The sequence below is a fragment of the Pyrus communis genome, chromosome 8 (genome assembly GCF_963583255.1).
Source record: "Pyrus communis chromosome 8, drPyrComm1.1, whole genome shotgun sequence".
NCBI lineage: Eukaryota > Viridiplantae > Streptophyta > Magnoliopsida > Rosales > Rosaceae > Pyrus > Pyrus communis.
The window spans coordinates 27,537,216-27,564,938 of NC_084810.1; the positions used below are offsets into that span (position 1 = coordinate 27,537,216).

The window sequence follows — 27,723 nt, forward strand, 5'->3', positions numbered from 1 at the left end:
CAAGTTTCGTGGTTTTCAACATTTAGTATATGAAGTATTTTTCGTCCCAGAGTTATACCTAAAGTGTTGATTTTGGGACAGTCTTATACATCCGTTAGTTTAGCTGTTAAGTATTCCGTTAACTGATGATGTGGCGCTCATGTGGACAATGATTGGACGTCACGTGATGCGAATGTTATACGCACACAAATTAAACTCTCTTTTTTGACAATTGTAGTATAAGTATAAGTAGGGATCATTCTTAACCGGGGATTAGGAGGGATTGCAAAATCTCTTGGAAATTGACTCAAAAACGTAAAAACACAATATAAAACACTATACTAGACTCAAAGAATGCAAAACTAAACTTTAAAACACTTAAACAAACTAAAAGACTCAAACATCACCTAAAACACTCAAAACTGCCTTAAAAACACTTTCTGGGCAGTTTTGAGCACTTTGGTGAATTTGGACGAATTCGTGTAACAAATTGAATCAAAACACTTATGAACACAAACTAAATTGATTTCTAATTAATTTGACATTAAAGTAAAGGGGGATTAAGGTTTTGACGAAACTAAATTAAATGGACAGATTGCAATTAAAACAGAATGTAAATATGAAATTGATGAAATGGAATGAATGGATGCTAGCCAAGGGGTTCATCTCCACACATGTTACACTTGCAAAATAAAATGATTTCCAATTGTATGTCAATAAACCATGAATTCTCAATGCTACAAGTTAATTAGATCTGCTTAAATTAACTTTCAGATTTCCCTAGATTCATTGGATTGAATGGAATACGCATTACAACCAAATTATTCCTAATCAAAGTCCCTAACTATGGAATACGCATGATAGAGACATTCAACAAAGATCATTAAGTTCAACGGAAATTATAAACATCGACTAGGCATTCATAACTATGGAATATGCATGAAACTTATGCCAAGAATTTGTTTAACGCGATTGTTTATAAGCAACCTCCACTACTTGTGAATATAAGTTCGTAACTATTAGGTGAAACTCACTTATATTCTAGCGTCATACTCATGCATGAAAATTAAGTGTGCACTCTCAATAAACATACATAAATAAGTTATCAATCAAATAGTTAAACAAATTGAATTCACAACTTATGAAACGCAATTAGAAGTAATCAAATCAAAATGCAAGCATAAACATATATTTCGAATCCCCCCCCTAGCCAAGGGGGGTTTAGTTCCTCATACGTACAAAACAAAGAGAATTGAAATTAAACATTGAATTCAAAGGAAAAGAAACACCTAAACATTCCAACAACTCAAACTTGAATTGTATGAACGTTTAGGCCCGCTTCTCTTCCTCTTTGTTGTAGCACAAAGTCTAAGGTGAGTTTTGGGGATTATGGATGATGTAGAATGGAGTGGGGTGGTAGGATAGTGTTTTGGAGGGATGGGAAGCCACGGCCAAGGGATGGATTTCTGGTGGTGTTTGGATTAGTAGGGAATTGATGGAATGGTGCCTTAAGGCACGGCACCAAGGGATGGTTTTCTGAAATGGAAGAGTGTATGTTTTGTGGCTGCAATGGATGCTTATTTATAGGTGAAAAAGAGGGAATATGACAGCTAGGTTATGATGATGAATGCATGTGCAAAGTTGGTTGAATGCTTATGAGTGCATGTGGCTGATTTATGAAGGGAATGCATGTGGATTAAAGTGGAATGACAGCTAGGTTATGATGATGAATGCATGTGCAAAGTTGAATGGGATGCACGGCAATGATGGTGATTTTCTGGAATGATGGCAGGTTGTGTATGTGAGTGATTAGGGTGAATGTGCATGTGCTTTGAAATGGATTAAAGAGTGAGAGTGCATGTGGCTTGTTTGTGGTGAGTGAATGTGCACGGCAAGGATGATTTCTGGGTGCATGTGGGTTGGAAATGATGAAGGAAATGCATGTGCACGGCAAGGATGGAAGAATGATTATGGGTGCATGTGTTGAATGATTTATGGAGATGCATGTGGATTAAAGGAATGCATATGCAATGACAGCTAGGTTAAATGATTAAAGGGTGCATGTGGGTTGCAAATGCATGTGGAATGACTGTTTTATTTGTTGGGAAAGCATGTGAATTAAAGCTAGGGTGAATGATGATGAATGCATGTGGGAGTGTGGCTGAAATGAAGGAGTGGAATGCTAGAATGTTATGCACGGCAATGGTGGAAATGGAGGTGCTGGAATTGATGGAATGCACGGCTAAGGATATAGGAAAGGTTTAAATGTCCTAGAACTAAAGGGAACAAGGTTCCAACACTTTGGTCTTCAATTAGGTCTTCAATTTCGTCCAACACTTTGGCTCCAACCATAAGCTATCCATCCTTAGCCCAAAAGTGCTCCAAAAGTCTCCAAAATGCATCTTTTTGCTCCTTTAGCCCTTTGGACCTACAAACACACGAAAATAGCTTAAGGTACTAAAATTACTAAGTACTAGCAACATAAATGCAAGAAAACAAGCAAACTAAGGCGCATAAATATGCTCCTATCATCACGCATCATTAAAAATATTAAATAATTAATTAAATAAAAATAATAATTAAAAAAAAAAAAAAAAAAAAAACCCAAAACCCTATCGTCTTCCCCACCTCGACCCCCTTCCCTTCTTTCTCCCTTCTCCTCTGCACTTACCCAACCTTTGCACATCCATCCTTCCCCCTCCCTCTTTGACTTCACACTCAACCCTTATCCTCTTCGACGACCCCATTTCTCATTATGCAACCACCACATTCCCTCAACCCCCATATTCCCCCCTTCCCCCCACTATTCATCACTCACTCTCCATGCAAATTTGACGACAAATCTTGAAAAATCGATCGTAACCTCTGTACATCCATCTTAACCCCTACCCTCTTCTTCCTCCTCTTCCTTATTCTGCACCCCAGCAACAACACCACCACCATTGGCTCGGAGAATGCAGTCGATCCTCGTGCAGTCGGAGCGCGTGGTTAACAAATACCCATCTTCTACCTCCCCCCAAATACTCGTCGTCTGCACCTACAATTGTGCAGTCGCGTGACGGTCGATCGTTTGACGAATGGAAGATGATAGATCCGAAACCCGAGGAACACAAAACCAGAGATGCCAATACGGGTAATGTCTTAGAGCTGGATGAACTGGGTGAATCAGCTGGTGAGTAGATTAGGACGACTGCGAAGTCGAGTCATCCGACGAGTTTGTTGAGAAAAGTAGGTGGAACCGATGATGTGCAGAGCTCGGAGTGAGTGAGAGTGTGATGGGTGTTGTTGGGCCATGGACTGAGGAATAAAGTATCGAGCGGTGGCTGGTGGTGGTGCTGTTGCTAGGGTGCAGGATAAGGAGGAAGATGGTGGGGGTTTCGGTCTGAGTTTGGGTTGGGATGCAAGATAAGGAGGAGGAAGAGGAGGGTGGGGTTAGGAGAGGAATGGTGGAGGAGGAGGTGGTTGTGGAGAAGGGGGGATAAAAATGGGGGAGAGAAAAGGGGGAGCCAAATAGGGTGTTACAGAGGGAAGAAAGAAGAGAGGTGGAAGATGGGTGAGTGAGCACGGATGGGGATTTGGGTTTTTTTTTTTTTTTTTTTTTTTGTTTGTTCTCCCTTTAAATAATTTTTTTTTTTGAATTTTTAATTCCCTTAATGACACGTGATGTCCAGTCATTGTCCACATATGCGCCATGTCATCAACTAACGGGAGATTTAACAGTCAGACTAACGGATATATGAAACTGTCCCAAAATTAACACTTTAGGTATAACTTTGGGACGAAAAAAATTTCATGTACTAAATGTTGAAAACCACGAAATTTGAGGATAGTAAACTGATATTTACCCTAATTTATTCGTTTTGCAACAAGGGCCAATTATTCATTTCTTGTCCCAACTCAAACGGCTTGCGCTTTAATATTTCTCCCATCTCAATCATTCCCACTTTTTAACAGACCTCATTATAATGAGGTTGTGCATCTGAAATATCGAGGGAGGTAATTTTCACATGCAAATTTTCTCTTCATGTCCACCCTTCATCATTTCTGATTATTTGATTTGTTCTTCATTTTTTATTATTGGATTGAATAAATCAAACGAGAGTTGAGAGACAGAAAGAATAAGGACATCCAGAAGGAGAAAATGTGTGTGCAAAATAGAAATGAATGTTATAATTCTTTTTAGCTAATTGTTGCACGTTACACCGTGTAATGAAATTACCTCCATTCTTTGATTATCAATGAGAAAACCAAAACTCCCCTGCTCTTCTGGCTTACTTCTTCCTTTGGTAGGGATTGGCAGCAACTCTCTTGCTTTTCCACTTGCTCTTTCACTGCCTATAGATGTCGAATTGTGAGGTGACGACTTTTATTCTCGGCGTCTTTTGTCGTTTCTAGGTATTTGTTTTGCCTTTGACAACCCCATCCTACAACTATCCTCCTTCAACTCCCAACACTCATTCTCTTCCACTTTGTTCATTTGCTCCTCCTCACATTCCATCCCTTCCTCATTCTTTGCTTAAAGCCACTTGCATTTCACTTGTTTTGGCTCTCAGATCTATATCCTTTTACTGCTCCGCACCCGACCGACATGCCAAAAAATCGGGGCAAGCATGTTGCGGCTTTGCCCAAACCGACAATGTTCTAAATGCCCCCTTAGCCCCATCTCCTTCCTTTTTGTTTTGGTTCTTGGTTCTACTTGCAGGGGCATGTGATGGTGATTCAGATCTGGTGAATCTTCTTTGGTGCGGCAATTTTGGTGGCAAAATTTGGTTGAGAATACTTCATTGTTGCAAGTTTAAAGGTTTTGCATTGCGATACCTTCGTTGAATTCAACGAGGAGTTGGTTTTTCTGAGGGCGGTTGCTCTTGTAGCTTCTGACGAAAAGGTTGCAGCAGTGGTAGCATTTTGTTTGATAAGGATTAGGTTATGATTTTCCTTTTTTTTTTTGTCTTATTGCTGATTGGGCATTGTGGCTGTCCCCAATATCTGTTGGGCTGCTTCCTATTTAATAAAATTTTATGTTTTCTCAACAATAAAAAAAAAGAAAGAAAAAAAAAAGAAAAGGGAAAACCTTCATTCTCTTATTTATCAATTATAAAAGAAAAACACTTTCACTATTCCGCTTGTTTTAACCTAGTTACATTATCAATCAAGGTTTTAAGGGTGTTGGGGCCCAAAAATGTTACACACCAATCCAATCAAGTCTCAAGACCCAGTTGTCATGTAAAGCCTACATTCAAGCCCAAACATATGCCAAGGCGCAGGATTGATGAGGAATATATTTACAAATATGCCATGCCACGTTAATTAAGCTGGATATTCACATAAATCACACCAAGCTTCCTCATGCTGGTCAGTATTCATGTTACACCCAAGTCACATATTAAGGGCTTGTCAAGTGGATTATGGTGTGGATGGTTACGGAAGGTTATTGGGCCTAAGTGGAATCGGGGTTATGGAAGACTCTGGGTTGCTTGGGAGCCTAAAGATCCAAGCTTAATACTCTTTGCATTTCATGCAGGCAACATTGAGAGAGAACTAACCTAGTTTACCCTTTTCCTTAGCAAGCCAACCCTCTTCGTTAGGACTAACCTAGATTCCTGCATTAAATGCATGCTAAGCTCAGCAAGTCAGGCATTTAATGCTAACTTTCCATTCCCAGCTTGCACAAACAACCAACATGTGAAAGCTATAAGGCGCGCTACCAGAAGTAGCGACTGCGGAAGGCCGACCTGGGAAAGATGCACTTCGGGAAGAAGCAGATTGCATGTTTCAATAGTGCAACTACCTTACACCAAAAGGGAAATAGTAGGAGGGCTAGGGATTGAGGAAGGGGAAGGCCAAGCCACAAAATGAGATTCCTTAAAAGCCTAGAGAAGAACCTTTCACTTACATAAGGAGGGAGAAACCATTTGAGTAGGGGATTGAGATAACAGGAAGAGATAGAGTAGAAATGCAGGAAGAGAGAACCACCAGGAAGTAAACCCAGAGAGTTTCACTTAGCCTAGAAGCATACTCCAAGCCTCAATCATCATCCATGCAACCTTAGTAACTCCCACAACCTTCCATTAAACATCTCAACCATTAGAAGCCTTACTATCACCCTAGGAAAACCCTAATCATCCAGTCAAGAATGCCATGCAACCATGCAAATCCCTTCTCTCTTATGTTAAACCGATAATCTTCTAGCTTCCACACCACGCTTCACTTGAGGAAGTCATTATTTTGATTAATTATGCTATCTTCGAGCCGTTGATGTTACTGGGATATTTCCTAAGACAAACTAACTCTTTTGAGATATCTTGGAACTTGGTACGAATCCACACCAAAGGAGACAAGATGACGTTCTTAAAGCCCAAGTCCACCTCAACCTAAAAGTCTCCCAATAAAGGGTTACAAACTTTTTTGGTTACTGAACTTTGGGTCAAAATCTCTTTTAGTCATTGTGTTCAATTTAGTCAGTATGATCACTATGATGTCAAAAGTTAACAATTTTGGTCGCTTCCGTTAGTCTTCAATTAAAATAAAATATTAAATATGCATTAATTGATTAAAATTAATAAAACTTTAAACTAAATAGGGTTAACTGTACTTTACATCACAAGGTTTGTGGTTCATTTGCAAAATGTGCCACGAAATTTCAATTTTTACATGTTACGCCATGTGGCTTTTAGACTTGACTCACATTTTAAACACTCATTAACTGTTAATTTAAATGTTTAGTAGTTGTGCGGAAAACAAATGCATATTTGTTAATTTTTACATATTCCTTCTTCATGAAAACGAGAAAAAGTAGTTGTGCGGAAAACAAATGGAAATTTTGTGTGAAAATAGGCAAATTTGGCGTCGAGGAACGAAAATGCAAATTTGGTACAGTTGATGAATCAAAATAAAATGAATAATTAAAACAAAAGAAAATGATATAATAGAAACTTGCATGTAGGGGGATGGGAAGTGGAGGGTGGAAACTGGAGGCTGAGAGTATGAGTGGTTCAATTTCGCCCTCACATGGGCCCAAAACCCTAGTTTGCATAACTAGCAATCGAGGAGCAATTCCAAGTTGAGAAGTGAGATCTAGGGGCTGACATCTACCAAGTAGCAATTTACCAACCAACCAGAGCTCCATAGCTTGCGTCGGTGGTATGTCTCAACTCTCAACTCTCACGACTGACTCTCAACGAAACAACTAGCTAGTACTAGTGGTGGAGTGGCAAATTTGGTGCTTATTTATTTGGATTAGGTTAAAATTACGAAATAACATAAACAGAAGGATTTGGAGATGGAAGGGAATTCGGGGGGCGTAGGAGGCTGTGCAGCGGCAGTAGGCGGTGGAGGTGGTGGTAACGATGTCGAGCTCCTGTGTAAGACGCTGCAGGTTGAGCACAAGCTTTTCTACTTCGATCTCAAAGAGAACCCTCGCGGCCGCTATCTTAAAATTTCCGAGAAGACGTCGGCCACCAGGTCCACCATCATCGTTCCCTTCTCCGGCATCTCTTGGTTTCTCGACCTCTTCAATTACTATGTCAATTCCGATGACCAGGAAGTCTTCAGCAAGGAATTGCAGCTCGACACCAAGGCAAGTTCCCTCCCTCCTCATGCTTTCTTCTTCTTTATTTTCTTTTTCTGGCTGACCTTAATTTCTCCTCCTCAGGTCTTCTACTTTGACATTGGCGAAAATCGCAGGGGCCGCTTCTTGAAGGTCCCTTTATCCCCTTATCCCTTTCTCTTTTTTTTTTTTTTTTAAATTTTTAAATTTTTTTAATTTTAAATATATTCTATCGTCTGTTTCAAAATCTTACAGGCATCCCATCCCATCAAATTTTCTTGCTAATTTCCAACCACATCCTTGAATACTCACAGACTCTACTTACTTAGGATCAATTTTTGGTGTTTTACTTACTTGCATCTGCCGGCCTGTGCATAATGATATTTGACTAAGCACTGGGCACACATCAATTTAGCCTTGCATCTGCGGTTGCCTCATCACCTTGACCTGGCCCTGAATTCAGGATTTTTTTTTCCTAATTAAAGATTTGTATGCAAACAATTGCGTTTCCATCTGTATGCATATGTTTATGGGTGTTTACATATGTTCTGGATTACGTGGTATAGATATGTAGATCCTTAATCCTTGTTTTGGGGAAACTGTCGATAAATTAAGCACACAAAGCTATGCAGATGAATAGTCAAGGACTATTTTAATTTCACAATGAATTGTTTTAGAACCCTTTTTCTTCAAGGGTTGTGCTATCCGCACACCCATTTTTACATCCCACACACTCCTTGTTAATTTATGTTCTTTTGGTCTTCTTCAATTCATTCGATCATCGGTGTGTTCGGTGTGTTGATAGCACCACCCCTTCTTCAAACTCTATGCAAGACCAAGAGCCTGATAATATAAGGAGTTCCCTAAAGTGCCTCAACAGCTGGTTTCTTTAGTTGGAGGACAAAAGAGATGAGTTCATAGAAAACTATTGAAATTGATAGGGATAGGATATCTAAACTGAAGAAGCACACAAACCTATGCTGATGATTAGTCAATGGATATGATTTCATAGTGAATTGCTTTAGAATTCTGTTTTTCTTCACATTGTATGCAAGCTCAAGAGCCTGATTCTATGAAGAGTCCCCTAAATGCCTCAGAAGTTGGCTTCTTTAGTTGGGGGACAAAAGAGATGTATAGCTTGTTGTAAATACTCAAGCTATACTTTTTCCTCCTCTCTCATGGATAATGAGGATGATTTTTCTAGTTTAATGTTGCTTTCAAAAATTTCTCTCACGAAATGTTTCGAATTCTTAAGTTTCGAAAGTGTATCCCTGATATTTCATATTGAAGTCACCACCACCACCACCACCACCAACAAATTCATAAATATTTTTTCCTCCTCTCTCATGGATGATGAGGATGATTTTTCTAGTTTAACGGTTCTCTTGAATTTTTCTCTCACTAAATGTTTCTAGATCCTAAGTTTCGAAAGTGTATCCCTGAAATTTCATATTGAAGTAGTTTTGGCATGTACTTCTTTTTGAGCATTTTCTCCACCACCACCAAATTCATAAGTATTTTTTCCTCCTCTCTCATGGATAATGAGGATGATTTTTCTAGTTTAATGTTGCTCTTGAAATTTTCTCTCACTAAATGTTTCTAATTCCTAAGTTTTGAAAGTGTATCCCCGAAATTTCATATTGAAGTAGTTCATCTACTTCTTTTTGAGCATTTTCTCTTAAAGATTCCAACACACTTGGGGTAATGGTCACTTGTTAAGTCAAGGTTTGGATGGAGGATGATGTAGTTGGTGAATGTATGGGTCCTTCAAATAACTCTGATGGTTTTGTGAGGTAAGAAGAATTAAAAGGATATTTGAGATAACGGTAGAGATGGAGATTGGTTAACACTTTGGGATCCGTTTCATGTGAAGTGTAGTTGACTAACCATCGGAGGTAGTGATGTCAAATGCAGACATTTTATGTGTGTTGTCCATGTTTCCCGAGTGTCTTTAATTGATTTTCGAGTCACCTTTGTACTTATACGTACTTTGTTTGTATCTCATTATTTTTTATAAAACTATCCTTTCTTTATTTCTATTGAGGAATATCTTTAGTCTTGGGGGTTTTTATTCACCTGCCTTTGACCAATGGCAGATGACACGCCCTTACTTTTCATGACATATGATAGCATAATAGTGTATCAAGGGTAAGGTTGAAAATTTGGATATAGATGGAAAGATCGGTAGAAATACAAGTAAAAGTTGCCTAAAAATGGCTATTTTATTAAATTCATGGAAATTCTGAAGGGAGCTTTAGGAAATCTCAATTTTATGTCCAAAAGGAAAATACTTAGATGTTTCTAAAAATAAACATTAATCCGCATTTATCCCAAATCATTACAATTTCAGACCATTTATATGTTTAATATAGAACTTGAGAAACCAAAACTTGAAATTCCTAGATCATGGGAATGAATAATTCGTAATTCTTCTAGCTTTTCTTTTCACTTTCTCCACTTTTCATTTTCTCATAACATAAGCCATTTAGGTTTTTTGTCTAAAGCAGGTAGGATATTTGGTTTTCCAATCTGCCCAAAGACATGGTTAGGGCTAGCGTTGTGAAAAACCATTGTCCATCGTCATTTTACCCCCTCTGTGTTTGCATTTGCTAAGAAGACAGGGAAGTTTTGGGAACCCAACTAATTGCTTTTCCTGTGATTGATGGTCGTGACTTGTGAGTTCATGTCCAGTGGAGATGAAGCTAAACTCAGTAAACTAGCTTTGTTTCAGATATATACATCCTACGTACGTTCAACTTATTGGGGATTTGCTAGAAAATTCACCTTTATCTCGGAAATTTTATCATATTGATATGGTTTTATGTGTAATTCATCAACACCGTACTCCTTAGGAAGAAATCAAATGACCCCCTTATTTCCATATTGGTACTCTATAAATTTTAAATGCCATCAATATCTTAAACCAACTTCCAGATTTTTGTGTCACTGCTCAAATCTTATTACGACCAAGGTAAAAGTTACTTGTGCCTGACACAACTGTTGAACAGTCGAAGAACTATTAGTATAGCAATCTCTCCCTTCTACTCTTCAGTAGCTCATGTCCACTGTTGGGCGAGCAGCTTGTGAATGATTTGAATATTTATGTAGGCTCGATATAACATGGAGCCCTACATTACTTACTAAATGGTATTTGTTTCTCATATTAATTGATGTCAAGTAATTTAAGGGGAAAGATTCTATGCTTAAGTCGGTGGATGAAAATCTGACATCAATAGGAAACATACCATTTGCTTAAGATCTCCAACTCGTAGACATTCTAATTGTTGGATTTTTATTTTTATTTTCCCCAACAACTTAGAGCATAGTATAATGCTAACATCCTATTATGGCACTTGGCGTCAAATGCTTAAAACATTGTTGTGTATGTACACACCTTCACATAGAGAGATATCTAATATAACAAAGACGTTACTCAACTGTTATATTAGATGCGGATGGATGAGATCTCAACCATAGGGAATCTCAGTCGTCCATATATGATTTTTGGTTAAAAATATTCTCTTTTCTAAGGTATTAGAAAATAACTGTATATATAAGTTTCATTATGTGCTCAAGCATGCATTCATGTATTATATAGCATGGTACTTCTTCATTTTCATTTTGGGTATCAATGAACGATGAATGCAACACGTGTATTCTTGTCTATCCTGATTTGCAAATTGCCACAGGAACTTATCTATGTTTGAAGACCTTCTTAGATCCCAGTTGCATTTAAATTTTATTTCTACTTATCCTAATTAGGTTAAGTTATTCATTTTGAGTTGTTTGTTTTGCCCCTCTTGAACACCATCTGAATCTAGTGCTTATTCTTGTATTCATCGTATCAATACTTTAAACTGTTGTTCAAATTTATAACCAGATGCTTTAAGATGTGGTATCCTAAATAATTTAATGAATTTTCTATTTAACCTTTCGGATATGGAAGCAAAGTGGTTCCTGAGTTGGAGAGGCATACTACAATCAAATGTCAAGTGAGAAACCAGTTACTGGCATGCTCCATACTGAGTAAAATTTAAATTTTCACAATCAGCGGTCAAAGGTTAAACTCTTGTAAAGAACTTTTAACAAAACATTATGGCCCTTTCAGACAAACCATTTCACATTCTCCAAAGTTACGAACCTTGTGTACTGACCTTCGAGTGTTTGTCTTCTTTGTTTCTTGTGTTTCTGAAAAATTAATTGTTAAAGACCACTTTGTGTCTGGGAGAAAAGAAAAAGAACAACCACAAGCATAGATTTCCTTTGGTACAGGTAGAACTCTTACTTAACTCAGACCTCTCTTTAGTCCCCTTTCAAAACGCGATGATGTGGTAGTTTACCAAGTCAGACTTAAATGTGTGTACTGACGAGAGATTTCTCTGTACAAGAGTTCTGAGTTTGATGCTCCTTCCGTTGCAACACATTTCAACATCTACTCTTATTCCACCCCCAACTTTCTATTCTTTGATAATTTAATATCTCACATATTTCCACTTACATTACATGAATTTACCACCTTATCATGCTTTCCAATGTTGGATTGAAATATTAACAAAGAATGTGCACTCACCTGAACCCCTAAAATGTTACAACCTTGATTTAACTTCTTAACTTTGGGGCTACTGGATTACGCTGAAATGTTTAGGTGCTCACTAGCCCCTATTCTTAGACATCAATTGACCGCCATCATTAAACAATGATGGTTCTAGGTTTAACTCCATAGTTTGGACATGGAGCTCTGGTTTCTTTCCCCTGCCCTGACTTTTTAGTTATAGGAATCTTTAATATGGTTGACATTAGGGTGTCAGACCTTACCATTGATGACAGCCCCTGAAGATGTGGGTCTTTTATGGCCTACGGTAACTTTTATTTGTCAAGCAACGACCTTTGAAGCTATCTTGTGTTATTTTTTTTTATTATTGTCTTTTCACTAGTTGTAACCATTTGAAATAGAAGACAATTCCAGGGCTAGCGTTAGTTTTGTTGTTGTCTTTGTGTGAGTTGTAACCATTTTGAGGAGATGGCAATTCCAGGGCTAGACTCCACATTCTTGTTCACCTTTTACTGCTCTGATGACGTGTTTGGTGCAGGTTTCTGAAGCTTCTGTGAGTAGAAATCGCAGTACTATCATTGTTCCTGCAGGAAGCACCCGAGATGAAGGGTGGGCAGCATTTAGAAACATTTTGGCGGAGATCAATGAAGCATCAAGGCTTTTTATACTGCCAAATCAGGTGTCCTTGTTTTTCATACATGAACTCCTTCCTGCTTTCTAGGTAATCTAAGTTTCTCTTTTGGGAGTGACTCACAAGTCTTGTGAATTTCCACCTGGTTGTTTCCATGTCAAAGCAGCAAAGTTCTGAACCTTCAGAGCGTCTTGTTGGGCTTTCAGATGACGTAGGCGCTGGTTTCATATCTGGCCACAGTAGTCAAACTGCTCCAACTTCTGAACTGAATGACAGATCCGCTGAGTTGCCGGCACAAGATGAAATTGGTAACATGGGGATATCTAAAGTGATCAGAGCTGATCAAAAGAGATTCTTCTTTGATCTTGGGAATAATAACAGGGGTCACTTCCTAAGAATATCCGAGGTATGCTTCAGGAAGTGAAAGAATGTTTTCTTTGAGACCCTAGAAGGATTTGCTTGTTCGTTTTACCTTTTTAATTTTAGGTTTCTGACAGTAAATGAAGTCATAATATCTTTAGAATTATGTTAAATTTACAGGTTGCAGGTTCTGATCGGTCCTCCATAATTCTTCCGCTGTCAGGGCTCAAGCAGTTCTATGAAATAGTAGGTCACTTTGTGGAGATAACCAAAGACCGAATTGAAGGAATGACAGGTGCAAATGTTCGGACAGTGGATTCCCCCCAGAGATGAATCCCTCCCCTCGGGTTTGGTGATTAAACCAATAATTCCAGTATATCAAGATTGCTTTAGAGGTACAAGTAGGTGTTTGATTAGGGGTGGGATTCTCCTTACAGTTGTGTTTCTGTTATTTTCTTCTCTTCTTCTGTTCACTCATTCAAGTCTGAAATAATATCCGTTTTTCTGTTTGCTGAACATACAATTCGGAGATGATTGCCAAGCTTAATTTAAACAATCAATAACACAAAAAACAGACAAGATACTTGTAACTTGAGTTTGATAGTGTGTCAACCTTCCAGATTAATAGTAATGACCATTCCAGCTCTGCTTTATTTTGTTCAGTAGCACAAATGCATCTACTTTATTTGTTTTGAGTACTATAGCTTGTGGTGCAGGTTTTCGCTTGTTTTAGTAGTAACCTTGTGGTTGGTGATGCTTCCTTTGAATGTTAAAAATTACGACGATGGTAAAAACTTGGTTTTGAGGAGGGCTATACTAGTCGTCACTCTGCTGGCAGATTGTAGAGATGATTTAGCTTGCGCAAATTTTTTATCTACACTGCTAGTGCTGCACATTATATCTACACCGCTTGTGCTGCACATTATATCTACACCGCTAGTGCTGCTTATATTTATTTAGTTATTCTTCATTTCCCAAGTAAATTTTATGCGAGGCATCATGCATGCACTTTTGCCTTACAGATTGACCTATTATTTCATGGAACTGCTTGAAATGAAACAGAGCTAGCCTAAGACATCGTAGTTACTAGTTAGTGAATAAACCCCGTAGGCCCTCCATTTAACATCTTTACAGAAATGGCCTTATTAAGTATCTACCTACCAATCATTGTAAAATTTGAATTCATGTAAAATATCCTTAAAAACGACTCGCCAATTTATTTAAAATACCCTCGGCAAATACCTACCCATCGCTGTAAAATAGATCGCAATACGTAGGAAGTATCGACCCGACACCTCGATCCTATTAGCTCGTGAACCCCACCCCAACTATAAACCCACTGTTAACGATTATGGTGTTGGAGATGCTTATGTATTGGAAATTGCGACGGCTTTCGACGATTTAGACCTTTTTTATTTATTTATTTTTATTTTTTTGTGTGAAACTGTTATTAGCACTAAATAAATCTCATTCTACACTTTTCACGAGTGTATTTTTCCATAGCAATTCCCTGTTTTTTTTTTGGGCGTTTTAGCTAAAATGGTCTATATGAGGTTGGCATAACTCTTCATTTTGGTCCTGAGATTTAAAATCAATAAAAGTGGTTCATGAGTCCACTATCAATCATTTTGGTCATTTTGAAAATTTTTGTTAAATTATGACTAACAACAATAACAAGAAAGCCTTTTCCCATTAAGTGTGATCGGCTGTATGAATCTTAGAACGCCATTGCGCTCCGTTTTGTCTGTGCCATGTTTTTTGTTAGATCCAAGTACTCAAAGTCTTTTCTTATAGTCTCTTCCAAAGTCTTTTTAGGTCTTCCTCTACCCCTTTGGCCTTGAACATCTGTCTAGTAATCGCATCTTCTAACTGGAGCGTTAATGGGCATTCGTTTCACATGTCCAAACCACCATAATCGATTTTCTCTCATATTTCCTTCAATTTCAGCTACTTCTACTTTACCTCGGGTATCATCATTCCTAATCTTATCATTTCTCGTGTGCCCACACATCCAACGAAGCATTCTCATTTTTGTTGCCCTCATTTTATGTACGTGTTGATGCTTCATCGCCCAACATTTCGTGCTATAAAGCATTGCTGGCCTTATTACTGTCCTATAAAAATTTCCTTTGAGCTTTAGTGGCATATGACGACCGCACAACACACTCAATGCACTCTTCCACTTCATCCATTCATCTTGTATTCAATAGTTAAGGTCTCCATCCAACTTTCTGTTCTTTTGCAAGATATATCCTAAGTAGCGAAAACGGTCGCTCTTTGGTACTTCTTGATCTCCAATTCTCACCCCTAACTCATTTGAGATTCCGTTCGCACTGAACTTGCACTCCATACTCTCTGTCTTTGACCGACTTAAGTGAAGATCTTTAGATTTTAACACTTCTCTCTAAAGGTTAAGCTTCACGTTTACTCCTTCTTGAGTTTCATCTATCAACACTATATCATCTGCAAAAAGCATACACCAAGGAATATCATCTTGAATATGTCCCGTTAACTCATCCATTACCAATGCAAAAAGGTAAGGACTTAAAGATGAGCCTTAATGTAACCCTATAGTTATGGGGAAGCTTTTGGTTTGTTCTTCATGAATTTTTCGGCAGTCCTTACTCCATCATACATATCTTTTATAGCTTGGATAGATGCTACTTATACTTATTTCTTCTCTAAAATCCTCCAACCAATGTCTCTTGGGACCCTATTATACGCTTTTTCCAAATCTATAAAGACCATGTGCAAATCTTTTTTCATATCTCTATATCTTTCCATCGATCTTGGTAAGAGATAGATTGCCTCTATGGTTGAGTGCCCTGGCATGAACCCAAATTGGTTGTCTGAGACCTGTGTCTCTTGCCTCAATCTATGCTCAATTACTTTCTCCCAGAGCTTCATTGTATGACTCATTAACTTAATACCCCTATAGTTCATGCAATTTTGTACGTCGCCCTTATTTTTGTAGATAGGCACCAAAGTGCTCTTTCACCACTCATTTGGCATCTTCTTAGTTTTCAAAATCTTATTGAAAAGGTTTGTGAGCCATGCTATACCCGACTCTCCCAAGACTTTCCACACTTCGATCAATATATCATCTGGGCCCATTGCTTTTCTATGTTGCATCTTTTCCAAAGTTACAACCACTTCTTCTTTCCTAATTCGGCGGTAGAAGGAATAGTTTCTACACTCTTCTGAGTTACTCAACTCCCCCAAAGAAGTACTCCTTTCATGTATTTCATTGAAAAGATTATGAAAATAACCTCTCCATCTGTATTTGACTGCGTTTTCTATAACAAGAACCTTTCCATTCTCATCCTTGATGCACCTTACTTGGTTCAGGTCTATTGTCTTCTTTTTCCTTGCTCTACCTAGTTTATAGATATTCAATTCTCCTTATTTGGTATCTAGTTGCTTATACATATCGTAAAAAGCTGTTAGCTTCGCTTCTCTCACAACTTTCTTTGCCTTTTTCTTTGCTATTCTATAGCTTTCACCGTGTTCGTCGGTTTTATCCTTGTATAAAGGTTTACAACATTCCTTCTTAGCCTTAACTTTGTCTGTACCTCATCTTTCCACCACCAAGATTCCTTTTGGTGTGGAGCAAAACCCTTGGACTCTCCTAGAACCCCTTTTGCTACTTTTGGATACAACTAGCCATGAAACCCCACATTTGGCTAGCTTACCCCTTTGTATCCCAAACATATTGGGTGATTACTTTCTCTTTGAAAATGACTTGTTTTCTCCTTTTAGATTCCACCATCTAATCCTTGGGCACTTTAAGATCTTGTTCTTTTTTCTCTCTCTTTTGATATGTACATCCATCAACAAAAGCGATGTTGATTAGCCAAGCTATCGTCCGGTATAACTTTGCAATCCTTACAAGTTATACGATTCCATTTCATTATTAGAAGAAAATCTATTTGTGTTTTTGAAGACCTACTTTTGTAGGTGATTACATGTTCTTCTCTCTTCTTAAAGAAGGTGTTGGCTAAGAAGAGATCATATGCCATTGCAAAATTCAAGATGGCTTCACATCCTCATTTCCCTCCCCAAAATCATGGCCACCATGAAAACCTCCATAGTTGCCTATCTCCTTGCCTACACGTCCATTTAAATCTTATTTTATAAATGCCTTTTCAGTCTGAGCGATTCCTTGCACCAAGTCTCCAAGGTCTTCCCAAAATTTCTTCTTCAAACTTGTATCCAACCTTACTTGAGGTGCGTATGCACTAATCACATTGATGAGTTCTTGTCCTATTGCAATCTTAAGTGCCATAATTCTATCTCATACCCTCTTGACATCTACAACATCTTGTGTCAGGGTCTTATTCATGATCATGCCAACACTATTTCTCGTTCTATTTGTGCCCGAATACCAAACTTTAAAACCTGAGTTTTCGAGATCCTTTGTCTTAAGATCAACCCACTTAGTTTCTTGGAGGCACATAATACTTATCCTTCTCTTTACCATTACTTCCACTACTTCCATAGATTTTCCCATTAAGGTTCCTATATTCCACGTTCCTAAATGCATTCTACTCTCTTGACCTCTACCCTCATGTCCTAGCTTCTTCACCCTCCCCTGTCTAATAAGGTCAAAGTACTTCTTTCGTGTACCCTGAGTAAAGTTGATGGTAGCAGATGCTTCCAAACAACTTTGAGTGGAGTTGTTAAAAAAGAAGTTTCTATGGCCCCCTTGCTCATTTAATATTGCATCTAGGCGTCGATGGAGATAATGCTCACTTATCACTATGCTTGGGCCACATAACGCGCGACTTATGGGTGACTATCTAGCTTTAGCAAAATTTCGTTTATGATTCATTATCATAAGGATTCGACGTAAGATAAAAGGGCCGGCTGCCGACTACCTGACACTCTCCCCTTCCTCCTTTATCTGGGTTTGAGACCGATAACATAAGATAAACTTACACAAGCGGAGTTTGTTACATTAGGACCACAATGACAAACATACCCTTTACTTGATATACAATGAGTCAAAATGATTTGACAAAAATTGATGGTATTTTTGTCATTTTATCCTTCTTTAAGGGATATTTTTCACGGAATGACCACAATGATTGATGACAAACTCAGAGACCACTTTTATCAATTTCAAATTTCAGGGACCAATGTGAAGAGTTATGTCAATCTCAAAGACCATTTTAGGTGAAAGGTTTTATTTTTTTTTATTTTTTTATTTTTTTTTTATGTTGGTTACAATTACGATTCTTATCATGGATCGTGGACACAAACATTATTGTCCAATATTTTTTTTTTTTGTTGAACTGGAAAATATCATTAACCATGCCCGCAACCAAAGGGTAACAGAAAGCCATGGTGGCTAACATCAGTAAACAAGAAGTAGAAACAAGGGACAGAAAACAAGACACAGAACATCACCATGTCACCCTTAATCCTACCTAAACAAATACTAAAACAGAGGGCAGGGGAACCCATCTTTGTTAAGAATACGTACAAATGAAGATGAAGGTCTTATGACCCAGACAAAGTTGCACATCTCCGCACCAGCATGCGACGTAATAAAATCCTCCGCTTCATTGGTTACCCGAGGCACCCAAGACCAGGCCCAGGAAAAGAATGCGTTCCCTTCTATATTGATCTCGCACAAAACCGAAAAACATGCCATGAACCTTCCTTGATACAATCATTCAACCACGTAATAATTGCCTTAGAATCTGATTTAACCACAATGCAAGAGTAACCCCGTTGCCAAGCCATTACGCATCCTTCCAAGATTTCCCGAGCCTCTGCCATAAGGGCAGAAGAGGCACAGATCCTCATTCTCCTCACCGTCAAGCAGCGAGACCCATAATCCCTCATAACAATCCTAATATGGCAGCCCTCATCAACCCTCTTCCAATTAGCGTCCACATTCACCTTGATGACCCCAAGTGAGGGAGGGGTCCAAACCCGAACATCATTCCCCTCTGAAACCCGTAGAGCCCACTTCCTTGAATAAGCTTCCAGGAAAGCAGAGATAGCATTCTTAATGGCCTGCACAGTATGAGTTGGGGATGAGATTCTCGAGTTACAGATTCTATCGCACCTAGCTTTCTATATAGACTAACACGAGAATGCAATATTCGACTTTGTTTTCATTCGCTCCACCACGCCTCCAGGCAAACTACACCAAACAGAATCCAGCCAAGCATGTAGGGTAGTCACCTCACTTTTCTCCACCCTAAACCCCAACGCTCCACCAAACCACACCTGATCCACCCAAGGGCAAAAAATCAAAACATGCTCAATCGATTCCTCCTGATCACCACAAAAGAGATAGATAGGAGAAGGCGCACACCGCCGTCGAAATAAATTTTGATTGGCAGCTGTTGCTACCATCAGAGCTTGCCACATGAAGTTCTTAACTATAGGATGAGCCATAACATTCCAGATGCATTTCCATACCTTTGAGTCAATGGACATTGACGAAGATGAACGATGGCTTTGGGCCATCTAGTTTGCTGCATAGATTCAATGGTAACCTGACTTCACGGTATATCTTCCCCGTCTGTTAACAGGTTAGACCAGCTAGTCTACTCGTTCGGCACATCCAATGGGAGTGTCAAAGATAGCCTGACGATCCTCTGCAACCACATTTTGGATGATAGCCTCATGATTCCAACACTTGAAGATTGGCAAAATAAGGCCCGAGACACATTAATCAGGATACACCGTGACCCTCGAGGCAGGCGATGGATGCCCCACAGTCACAGACGGGGTCCATCAATCAGACCAAATCCTCATTTGTTCACCACTCAAAATCTGCCAATGAGCTCCCTTAGTAAGGATATTCCTTCTTGCCAAAAGACTAGCCCACACCACGAAGCCTTCCCCCTTCTGAGCCTCAAAGAAATAACAATCGGGAAAACACCGCTGATTGATAACCTAGTCCCAAAGTGAGTCTGGAGAGTGAATGAGACGCCAACATTGCCTGGCTAGAAGTGCAAGGTTAAACTTCTTCAGGTTACGGAAGACCATGCCCTCATCTTGCTTCGGCAGCCCAAGTGTTTCCCTACTCACCTAATGAATTTTCCACTCCCCCACTTTTTGTTCCCACCAGAAATTGGCAATAGCTGCATCAATGTCATTGTAAATGTTTTCGGGGAAGCAAAAAATATTCATTGGATAGGTAGGTATTGCCTGCATGATAGCTTTTATGAACATCTCTCTACGGGCTTGGGATAGGAACCTTTGCTTCCAACCTTGAATATTTTCCATAACCCTATCTTTCACTAAGGTTAAAGCATCTCTTTTCAACCTTCCTTACATCATTGGAAGGCCTAAGTAATTCCCCGGGTCCATAACCTGAGGCATGCCCAGGATCTCAGCTAACTCATTTCGCAACCATTCGGTAGCATTTGCCCCAAAGAAAATTAAAGATTTTTTGCATGCTTACCTCCTGACCAGAGGCCGTGCAATAGCCATTCAAAATTTGAATAATGTTCTAGCAATTAATCGGAAAAGCCCGGAGGAAAATAAGTGTGTCATCCGCAAACAAGAGATGAGAAACAGTAGGCTCGTGCATGCTCAACCGTATGCCTTCAAGGAACCTATTATGCACCACATCATGAATTAATCTCAACAAGACATCCGTGATGACAAGGAAAAGGTAAAGAGAAATAGGGTCTCCCTGTCGGAGTCTGCGGAAGGGCTTGAAACGTTTCCCAGGTTGGCCATTCATTAGGACCGAAAACTGCACCATGGAAACACTACCCATAACCATATTAATCCACCAACTATTAAAACTCATTCAAACCATCACCGCTTCCAAGAAGTCCCATTCAATTCTATCATAAGCTTTGTTCATGTCAATTTTCATAGCAAGCTCAAATTTTGTTTTTACCTTCCGAAGCTTAAGGAAATGGAACACTTCATAGGCCACTAGAATGTTATCTTGGATATGGCGCCTTCCACAAAAGGGTTCTGGGCCGGGGAAATGATTGCAGGCAGCCATAGCTTTAGTCTATTAGCTAATAGCTTAGAGAAAATTTTATAGGAGTAGTTGCACAGGCTAATAAGTCTGAATTGGCCCATCGATGTCGGGTTTGTGATCTTTAGAATAAGCACAATGTGGGTAGAGTTTAACTTCCGAGGATTCTGTCTCCCACCCGCAAAGTACTCCACCATCCCCATCACATCATATGCAATAATATCCCAAAACTCATGGTAAAATATCCTTTGAAATCCATCCGAGTCAGGTGCCCTTAAACCACCTATTTGATATGCAGTATCATTCACTTCCTGTATAGTAATCTGTCGACTGAGGTGAGAGTTGATCTTCTCTGAGATAGAAGGGTGAATGCACTTGAGAACCTGACCCCACTCCCTTCGCCCCCCCCGACATGAAGTGGTCTTGAACCACCCTATTAATACCCAATGTATCCTCCCTCCAAAGCCCCTGCCCATCTTGGAGTTTCTCAATTCGATTGAATCTTCATCTTTGGACAGTGGTTTGATGGAAAAAACACGAATTAGAATCCCCCTCCCTTAACCATTTGATCCGAGAACGTTGCTGCCAGAATAATTCATCATGCTCCTCCATGGTGAGTGTTTCCCCACCGAGGTCTGTCTTTGTTTTCATCTTGTTGGCAGCTAAAGTATCTGTGCTCTTTTCTAGAAACAAAGTATATGTGCTAGTTCGATTTGGTTCTGATTGTGGTTTGGAAATATCCTATGCTGAGTTATCTTTATTACTGTCAACAACCCACTGTTGGGTATTAATGGAGAGTTATGAGGGTTTGTACTATAAATGAATCAATTGGATGATGTGGATGGGAAAAGGGACAATAACCAAAGGGTTAAAATTTATTACAGAAGGTAAGAGATTTAATGTTAAGGAAAGAAGAAGGGTTCAGAGGTACTATTTGGCAAGAATAGTGGGCATTTTGGCTTGTTTGTTGTGTGTGTAGGTGTTTTCTGAGTGAGTACAAATGTTATTCTCATCATTTGGGTGTGTACAAGAGTAAAACACAGAGCTAGACAAACTGCATTCGGGTCCCTTTATTTTTCAGATGTTGGGACTGGGAAATGGATCAGTCGAGAGTGGATGAGCTAATGGTGCGTTTGGAAGATTCATTGGAGATCTCGAGTATGAAACACGGTGTGAAGCTTGTTGGTGCGGCCCTAAATGATTAGCCTCTCAATAAGTGGTGGGGTTAGAAACATCCTTACAAGTGCTTAGAGGGAGTTTGGAGAAGTGAAGGTTAACTGGGTTAAAGATACTACCTTCGTCATTATCGTGAAGGATGAAGATGTAGCTAACCAGATCATTGACCTGGTGCCGTAGGGTGTAATGAATAAAAACTTCTCGATCAAGAGGTGGCCTAACAACCTTGCATTTGAGGAAATTAAAATGGAGTTGGTACCATTTTGGATGCAAATTAGAAGGCTTCCCATTAACATGTGCTCGGAGACAAATGCTAGGAGATTGTCAATGGAAATGGGTATGTTCATGGAGATGGAGAATCTTGATTATACTAGGGGTTTCCTTAGGGTTAAGGTTAAGGTCGACGAAGCCTCTGGTCACGGAATGCTGGTTGCCCAGGCGAGGTGATGTCGGCTCATGGATTGACTTTAGTTACGAGCGGCTACAGGAATTTTGCTATAAGTGTGGAAGGATAAGGCACGTTAATACGGAGTGCTCATACCTACAAACAAGGGGTGGAGCTGCGAGGTATAAAGAATGGACCACAGCTAGGAGCCAAGGGAAGTTAAAGATGCTCGCCGGGGAAATCTAACTTTATCGGGTGCTCGTAGACAGGCAAACAAGGTACAACAAAGGTATAGGCAGATGCTATGAGGACTCCAAGAAGGTGAGGAAGATGGGGCACGTGGGAGTGGTGCGTTTAAGGTGGAGATCTCTGACATAAGGCATGATAGAGGTAATGGGCACACAATCTAAGAATCTCAATGACTGAACACCCTCTGCTGGCGGTTCTGGCTCTTCACAGCAAGAGAGAGTCATAAAGGTTACTTTTGGTGGTATCATCCCAATGGGAGCTCAACAATTTCGGGTGGCAAGGGAAAGACACGTGGAAATATAGTTCTTACAACTGGGGCCCAGTCATAGATCCAGGAGAGGTGAGGTAATTTTAAAAGAGTTGGATGGAAGTAGACCAGTATCAGGACCCATGATCCATATTAGAAACAAGATGGGGGAGTGGACACAGGGATGGGTCATCCACCCCTATTACCTTAACCCAGGCCGAGATGGATATCCCACTACCTCTACCTTCGGGTACTGGAGGAGAAATGGAAACAGTGCAAGGGAGTCAAACTACAATGGGCCTGAAGTCTTTGAAAGATGGTTTCTTTTTCGAAGGGTTGGGCCTGAAAAAGAGTATTACGGATGTAGGGGATGACATGGGACACAAAGACTAGGAAAGAAGCCGCGAGCTAGGAAAGGCTTGGAGACACGTGGGGGAAAGAAGAAAAACAGGTTTCATAGAATGCCTCTAAGAGAACAGTGGTCTGTAGTAGAGAAAGCCATCCTAGCTAAGGATGATTTGCATGATGTTCGTGTTATGGAGGAAGACAACATTTGGGACTACTTGGATGAGGCTGCAAGGATGGAAATGGAGGAGCTCAGGGCTAGAAGAGTGGGAAAGCAACCCCGGGGTGGTGGCGGCTACCCTCAAACAGTTGCAAGATCGCCATGATCTACGTGGTCTTGGGTTTGACACGGTAGTTCGGGCCCTAAATGGGCTGATGAGGAAACATAGACCTTATGTGGTGTTCTTATCGGAAACCAAATGCAATGCCATAGATTGGATGATATTCGAAGTGGTTGGGCTATAATAGGGGGTATAACGTCCCCGCAGTTGGTTTGACGAGAAGGTTGAGCTTATGGTGGTACGAGTCAACCGAGGTGCAAATTCTTTTTACAGCAAAAAACATAATTCATCTTGCGATATGGGAGGCAGGGGAGCGCGAATGGGTCCACGAGTCCTGGCTATATGACACCCCGTACAAGCCAAAAAGAGAGAGTTATAGAGTTGGTTGTCATCTGTATTAAATCCGATTGATGGGCCTTGGTTCTGTGAAGGGGATATGAATGATATTTTGTGGGAATTTAAGAAGCAAAAGGGTTGTGATGATTTCCGCACTGGGCCTTGGTTTCTTCGTGAGTTTATGACGAATATAGAACTTCTTGACCTTGGGTTTTGTGGCTCAAAATTCATGTGGAGATGCACGAGAAACAATAGCCTTGTCCAAGAGAGGCTCGATCATGGACTTGTGAACGGAAGTTGGCAGACCCGCTGGCCCTATACCATGGTGACCCATGGCATTGTGAGGGGCTATGATCCAATTACTGTTAACTCGGATCCTAACCGAGAGAAAAGAAAAAAGATATTCTGTTTTGAGGCTTTCTGGGATAAGGAAAAGGGTTACAGGGAGTTGGTTGAGCGGAGTTGGTGTAGAAGGGGAGGAGGAAGTAAGAAGGATAAGGTGGAGAGATGGCTGCGGCACCAAGCCTCATGTAAAGGGAAACTCATGAATTGGAATAGAAGTAGATTCAAGTGTGCTCAGGATGAGATTGTTGCCCTTATGTCTCGGCTGGGGCATCTCCAAAAGGATTGGGAGTTGAACGTTGAGGAAATTAGAATCCAATATTATTTAGTTTAAATATGGTCAAGCTAGCTTATGAATATTCCTTGGATTAATAGCTAATATGAAATTTGATTTAAATTTGATTAAGGGTATCCACCAAAAAGTTAATTAATTTGAAATATAGATTCTTGGAATCCATATTGTTATAAATAGGCAAAAGTTAAAGAGACAACTTTTGCTAAGGACAGGAGTGAAGCAAGTACAAAATATCACACTATAACTATAACACAAAAGTATTGTAGAGGAGGTGAGAGATGCTGATATTATTTTTCTTGCTTTCTTTCTTTTCGCAGTGTACATTTAGATAGCACACAGAGAGCTCTATTTATAGAGTAACTCCCGTAACTACAACCATCCAAATACAATGATGATACTTTTGAAAGTATTAAACACTATTCCTAAGTCTTTACTCATTCGGCATTCTTCAGATTAGTTGATTGGTAAGTCAACGTAATCCGATACTCTGCACTAACTTCTGAAATGTGCACTTTGGTAGAGATTTGGTGAACATATTTGCTAGATTTTCATTGGAATAAATTTGTCTGACTTTAATAACTTTAACCTTCTGAAGCTCATGTGCATTGAAAAACTTTGGTGAACATATTTACATTATCTTCATGGATGATAGTTGGAGTGTCTGTCTTTGAAGTTAGACCACATGAATTCTGGATATGATGGATCACTGATCTTAACCAAAAACATTCATGACTTGCTTCATGTAAAGCAAGTATTTCCAAGTGATTGGAAGATGCAGCAAATAGTGTTTGCTTTGTTAAGCGCCATGAGATTGCTGCATCTCCATTAGTTAACATATATCCAGTTAGTGAGCGGGCTTTATGCGGATCAAAGAGGAAACCAGCATCTGCATATCCAGCAAGGATCTGGTCATTTGTGGATTTTTCTAAGTAGAAGAAACCCATGTCTGTTGTCATATGAAAGTATCGCAAAACATCTTCGATTCATTTCCAATGACGAATTGTTGGAGTAGGGCTATACTTTGCTTGCAAGTTAACTGAAAAAGCTATATCTGGTCTAGTACATTGTGCTAAATACAATAAAGCACCACTCAGATATGGTACTTCTGGACTAAAGACCATTTCATCATCTTCTTTTGGACGGAATGAATCTTTCTTAATGTCCAAAGAGCGAACGACCATTGGCGTGTTAAATGGATAAGCCTTGTCCATGCCAAATCGCTTAAGGATTTTTTCAATATAAGCTGATTAGTGGACCAAAATTCCACCAGCACAATGCTCAATCTGCAGGCCAAGACAATATTTTGTTTTCCCAAGGTCTTTCATTTCAAATTCGCTTTTTAGATATTCAGCAGTTTTATTGAGCTCTTCAGAAGTTCCAACTAGGTTCATATCATCGACATATATTGCCGCAATAGCAAATCCAGAATTGAATTTCTTAATGAACACACAAGAGCAAATGACATTGTTGATATATCTTTTTTTGATCAAATACTCAGTGAGACGATTAGACCACATTCGTCCAGAATGTTTCAGCCTATACAATGATCGCCTTAATTTGATTGAGAGCATACCTCATAGTTTGTTAGCTATTTCAGGTAACTTAAGTCCTTCCGGGACCTTCATATATATATATATATGTCAGTATCTAATTCTCCATATAGATACACAGTGATGACATTCATAAGTGGCATGTTAAGTTTTTCTGAAACCACTAAACTTATTAAGTAACGGAACGTAATTGCGTCCATTACAGGAGAGTATGTCTCCTCATAATCAATTCCAAGTCTTTGTGAAAAGCATTATGCAACGAGTCATGCTTTATATCTTGCAATTTCATTTTTCTCATTGCACTTTCTTGTGAATACCTATTTGTAACCATGAGATTTACATCAAGTGGAGTTTGGACTACCGCTCCAAAAACACTTCGCCTTTCTAAGGAATTTAATTCTGCCTGGATTGCATCTTTCCACTTAGGCCAATCTTGTCTCTGTTTGCATTCATCAACAGAGCGGGGCTCAATATCATCACTTAATATGATTTCAGTGGCTACTACGAATGCGAACATATCGTCGATGATTATTTCATTCCGATCCCACAATTCATTAGTACATGCACAATTTATGGAGATTTCTTGGCTTTCATGTACTTTTGTCTCTTTAGGGACATGTGTCTCATCAAGGACATTTTCTTTTTCTGGAAGTACAAAATCATGAATTGTGGATTCGTCATTCATTCTCTTTTCCTGAATGATTTCATTTGGATTCAGTTGTGCCTTTGTCTTTCTTTTTCGAGGGGCTGAATCTTTTGAACTTGGGGGTCTGCCATGCTTCAGGCATGCACCAGATGATTAATTCGCTACCATTTTATTTTGTCTAACATGGACATCAATTCTTGCAGGTGCATTTGCAGCTGGCATATGTGAGTTTGTGACTTTCATAGCATCATTAAATGCATATGTTATTTGATTGGCAATACTTTGATGTTGAACGATCATTTTCACTTCATTTTCAAATTGAGTGCTACGTGGATCAAAATGAGACAAGGGGGTACAACCCATGCTAACTCTTGCAGTTCCTCTGGAACAGTCTTTTCTCCCCCTAACAACAGGAAGATTGTCTCATTAAAGTGACAATCAGCAAAACGAGCATATCACCTGTTAAGGGTTCCAAATATCTAATGATAGATGGTGAATCAAAACCCACATAAATTCTCAGTCTATCCTGAGGTCCTATTTTAGTGCGTTGTGGTGGTGCAATAGGCACATAAACAACACAATTAAAAACTCGTAAATGTGAAATATTTGGCTAATGCCCAAACACGAGTTGTATTTATGAGTATTGGTAGTTGGCTATAGGTCTCAATCGAACCAATGATGCAGCATGTAAAATGGCATGTCCCTATGCAGAAACTGGCAATTTTGTTTTCATGAGCAGAGTGCGAGCTATTAACTGAAGCCGTTTGATCAATACTTTTGCTAAACCATTTTGAGTATGGACATGAGGAATATGGTGTTCAACATCAATGCCCAATGTCATGC

At 39.4% G+C, this 27,723-nt stretch overlaps 1 protein-coding gene across 4 annotated transcripts; it reads left to right on the forward strand.

Moving 5' to 3' along the window:
- The first annotated feature begins 6,916 nt into the window (after positions 1-6,916).
- Positions 6,917-13,714, forward strand: LOC137743523 (transcription factor Pur-alpha 1-like). Of its 4 annotated transcripts, none has more exons than XM_068483433.1 (5): positions 6,917-7,119; positions 7,259-7,678; positions 12,616-12,756; positions 12,872-13,114; positions 13,249-13,714. In XM_068483433.1, the coding sequence occupies exons 2-5, from the start codon at positions 7,259-7,261 to the stop codon at positions 13,399-13,401; spliced, it is 957 nt and encodes a 318-aa protein (XP_068339534.1). In that variant the 5' UTR covers positions 6,917-7,119; the 3' UTR covers positions 13,402-13,714. The 4 variants fall into 4 exon arrangements, with proteins under 4 accessions (XP_068339534.1, XP_068339535.1, XP_068339536.1 ...); XM_068483435.1 differs by having other exon boundaries at positions 6,919-7,555; positions 7,631-7,678; XM_068483436.1 differs by having other exon boundaries at positions 6,921-7,555; positions 7,631-7,678; positions 12,875-13,114.
- Positions 13,715-27,723: the final 14,009 nt, after the last annotated feature.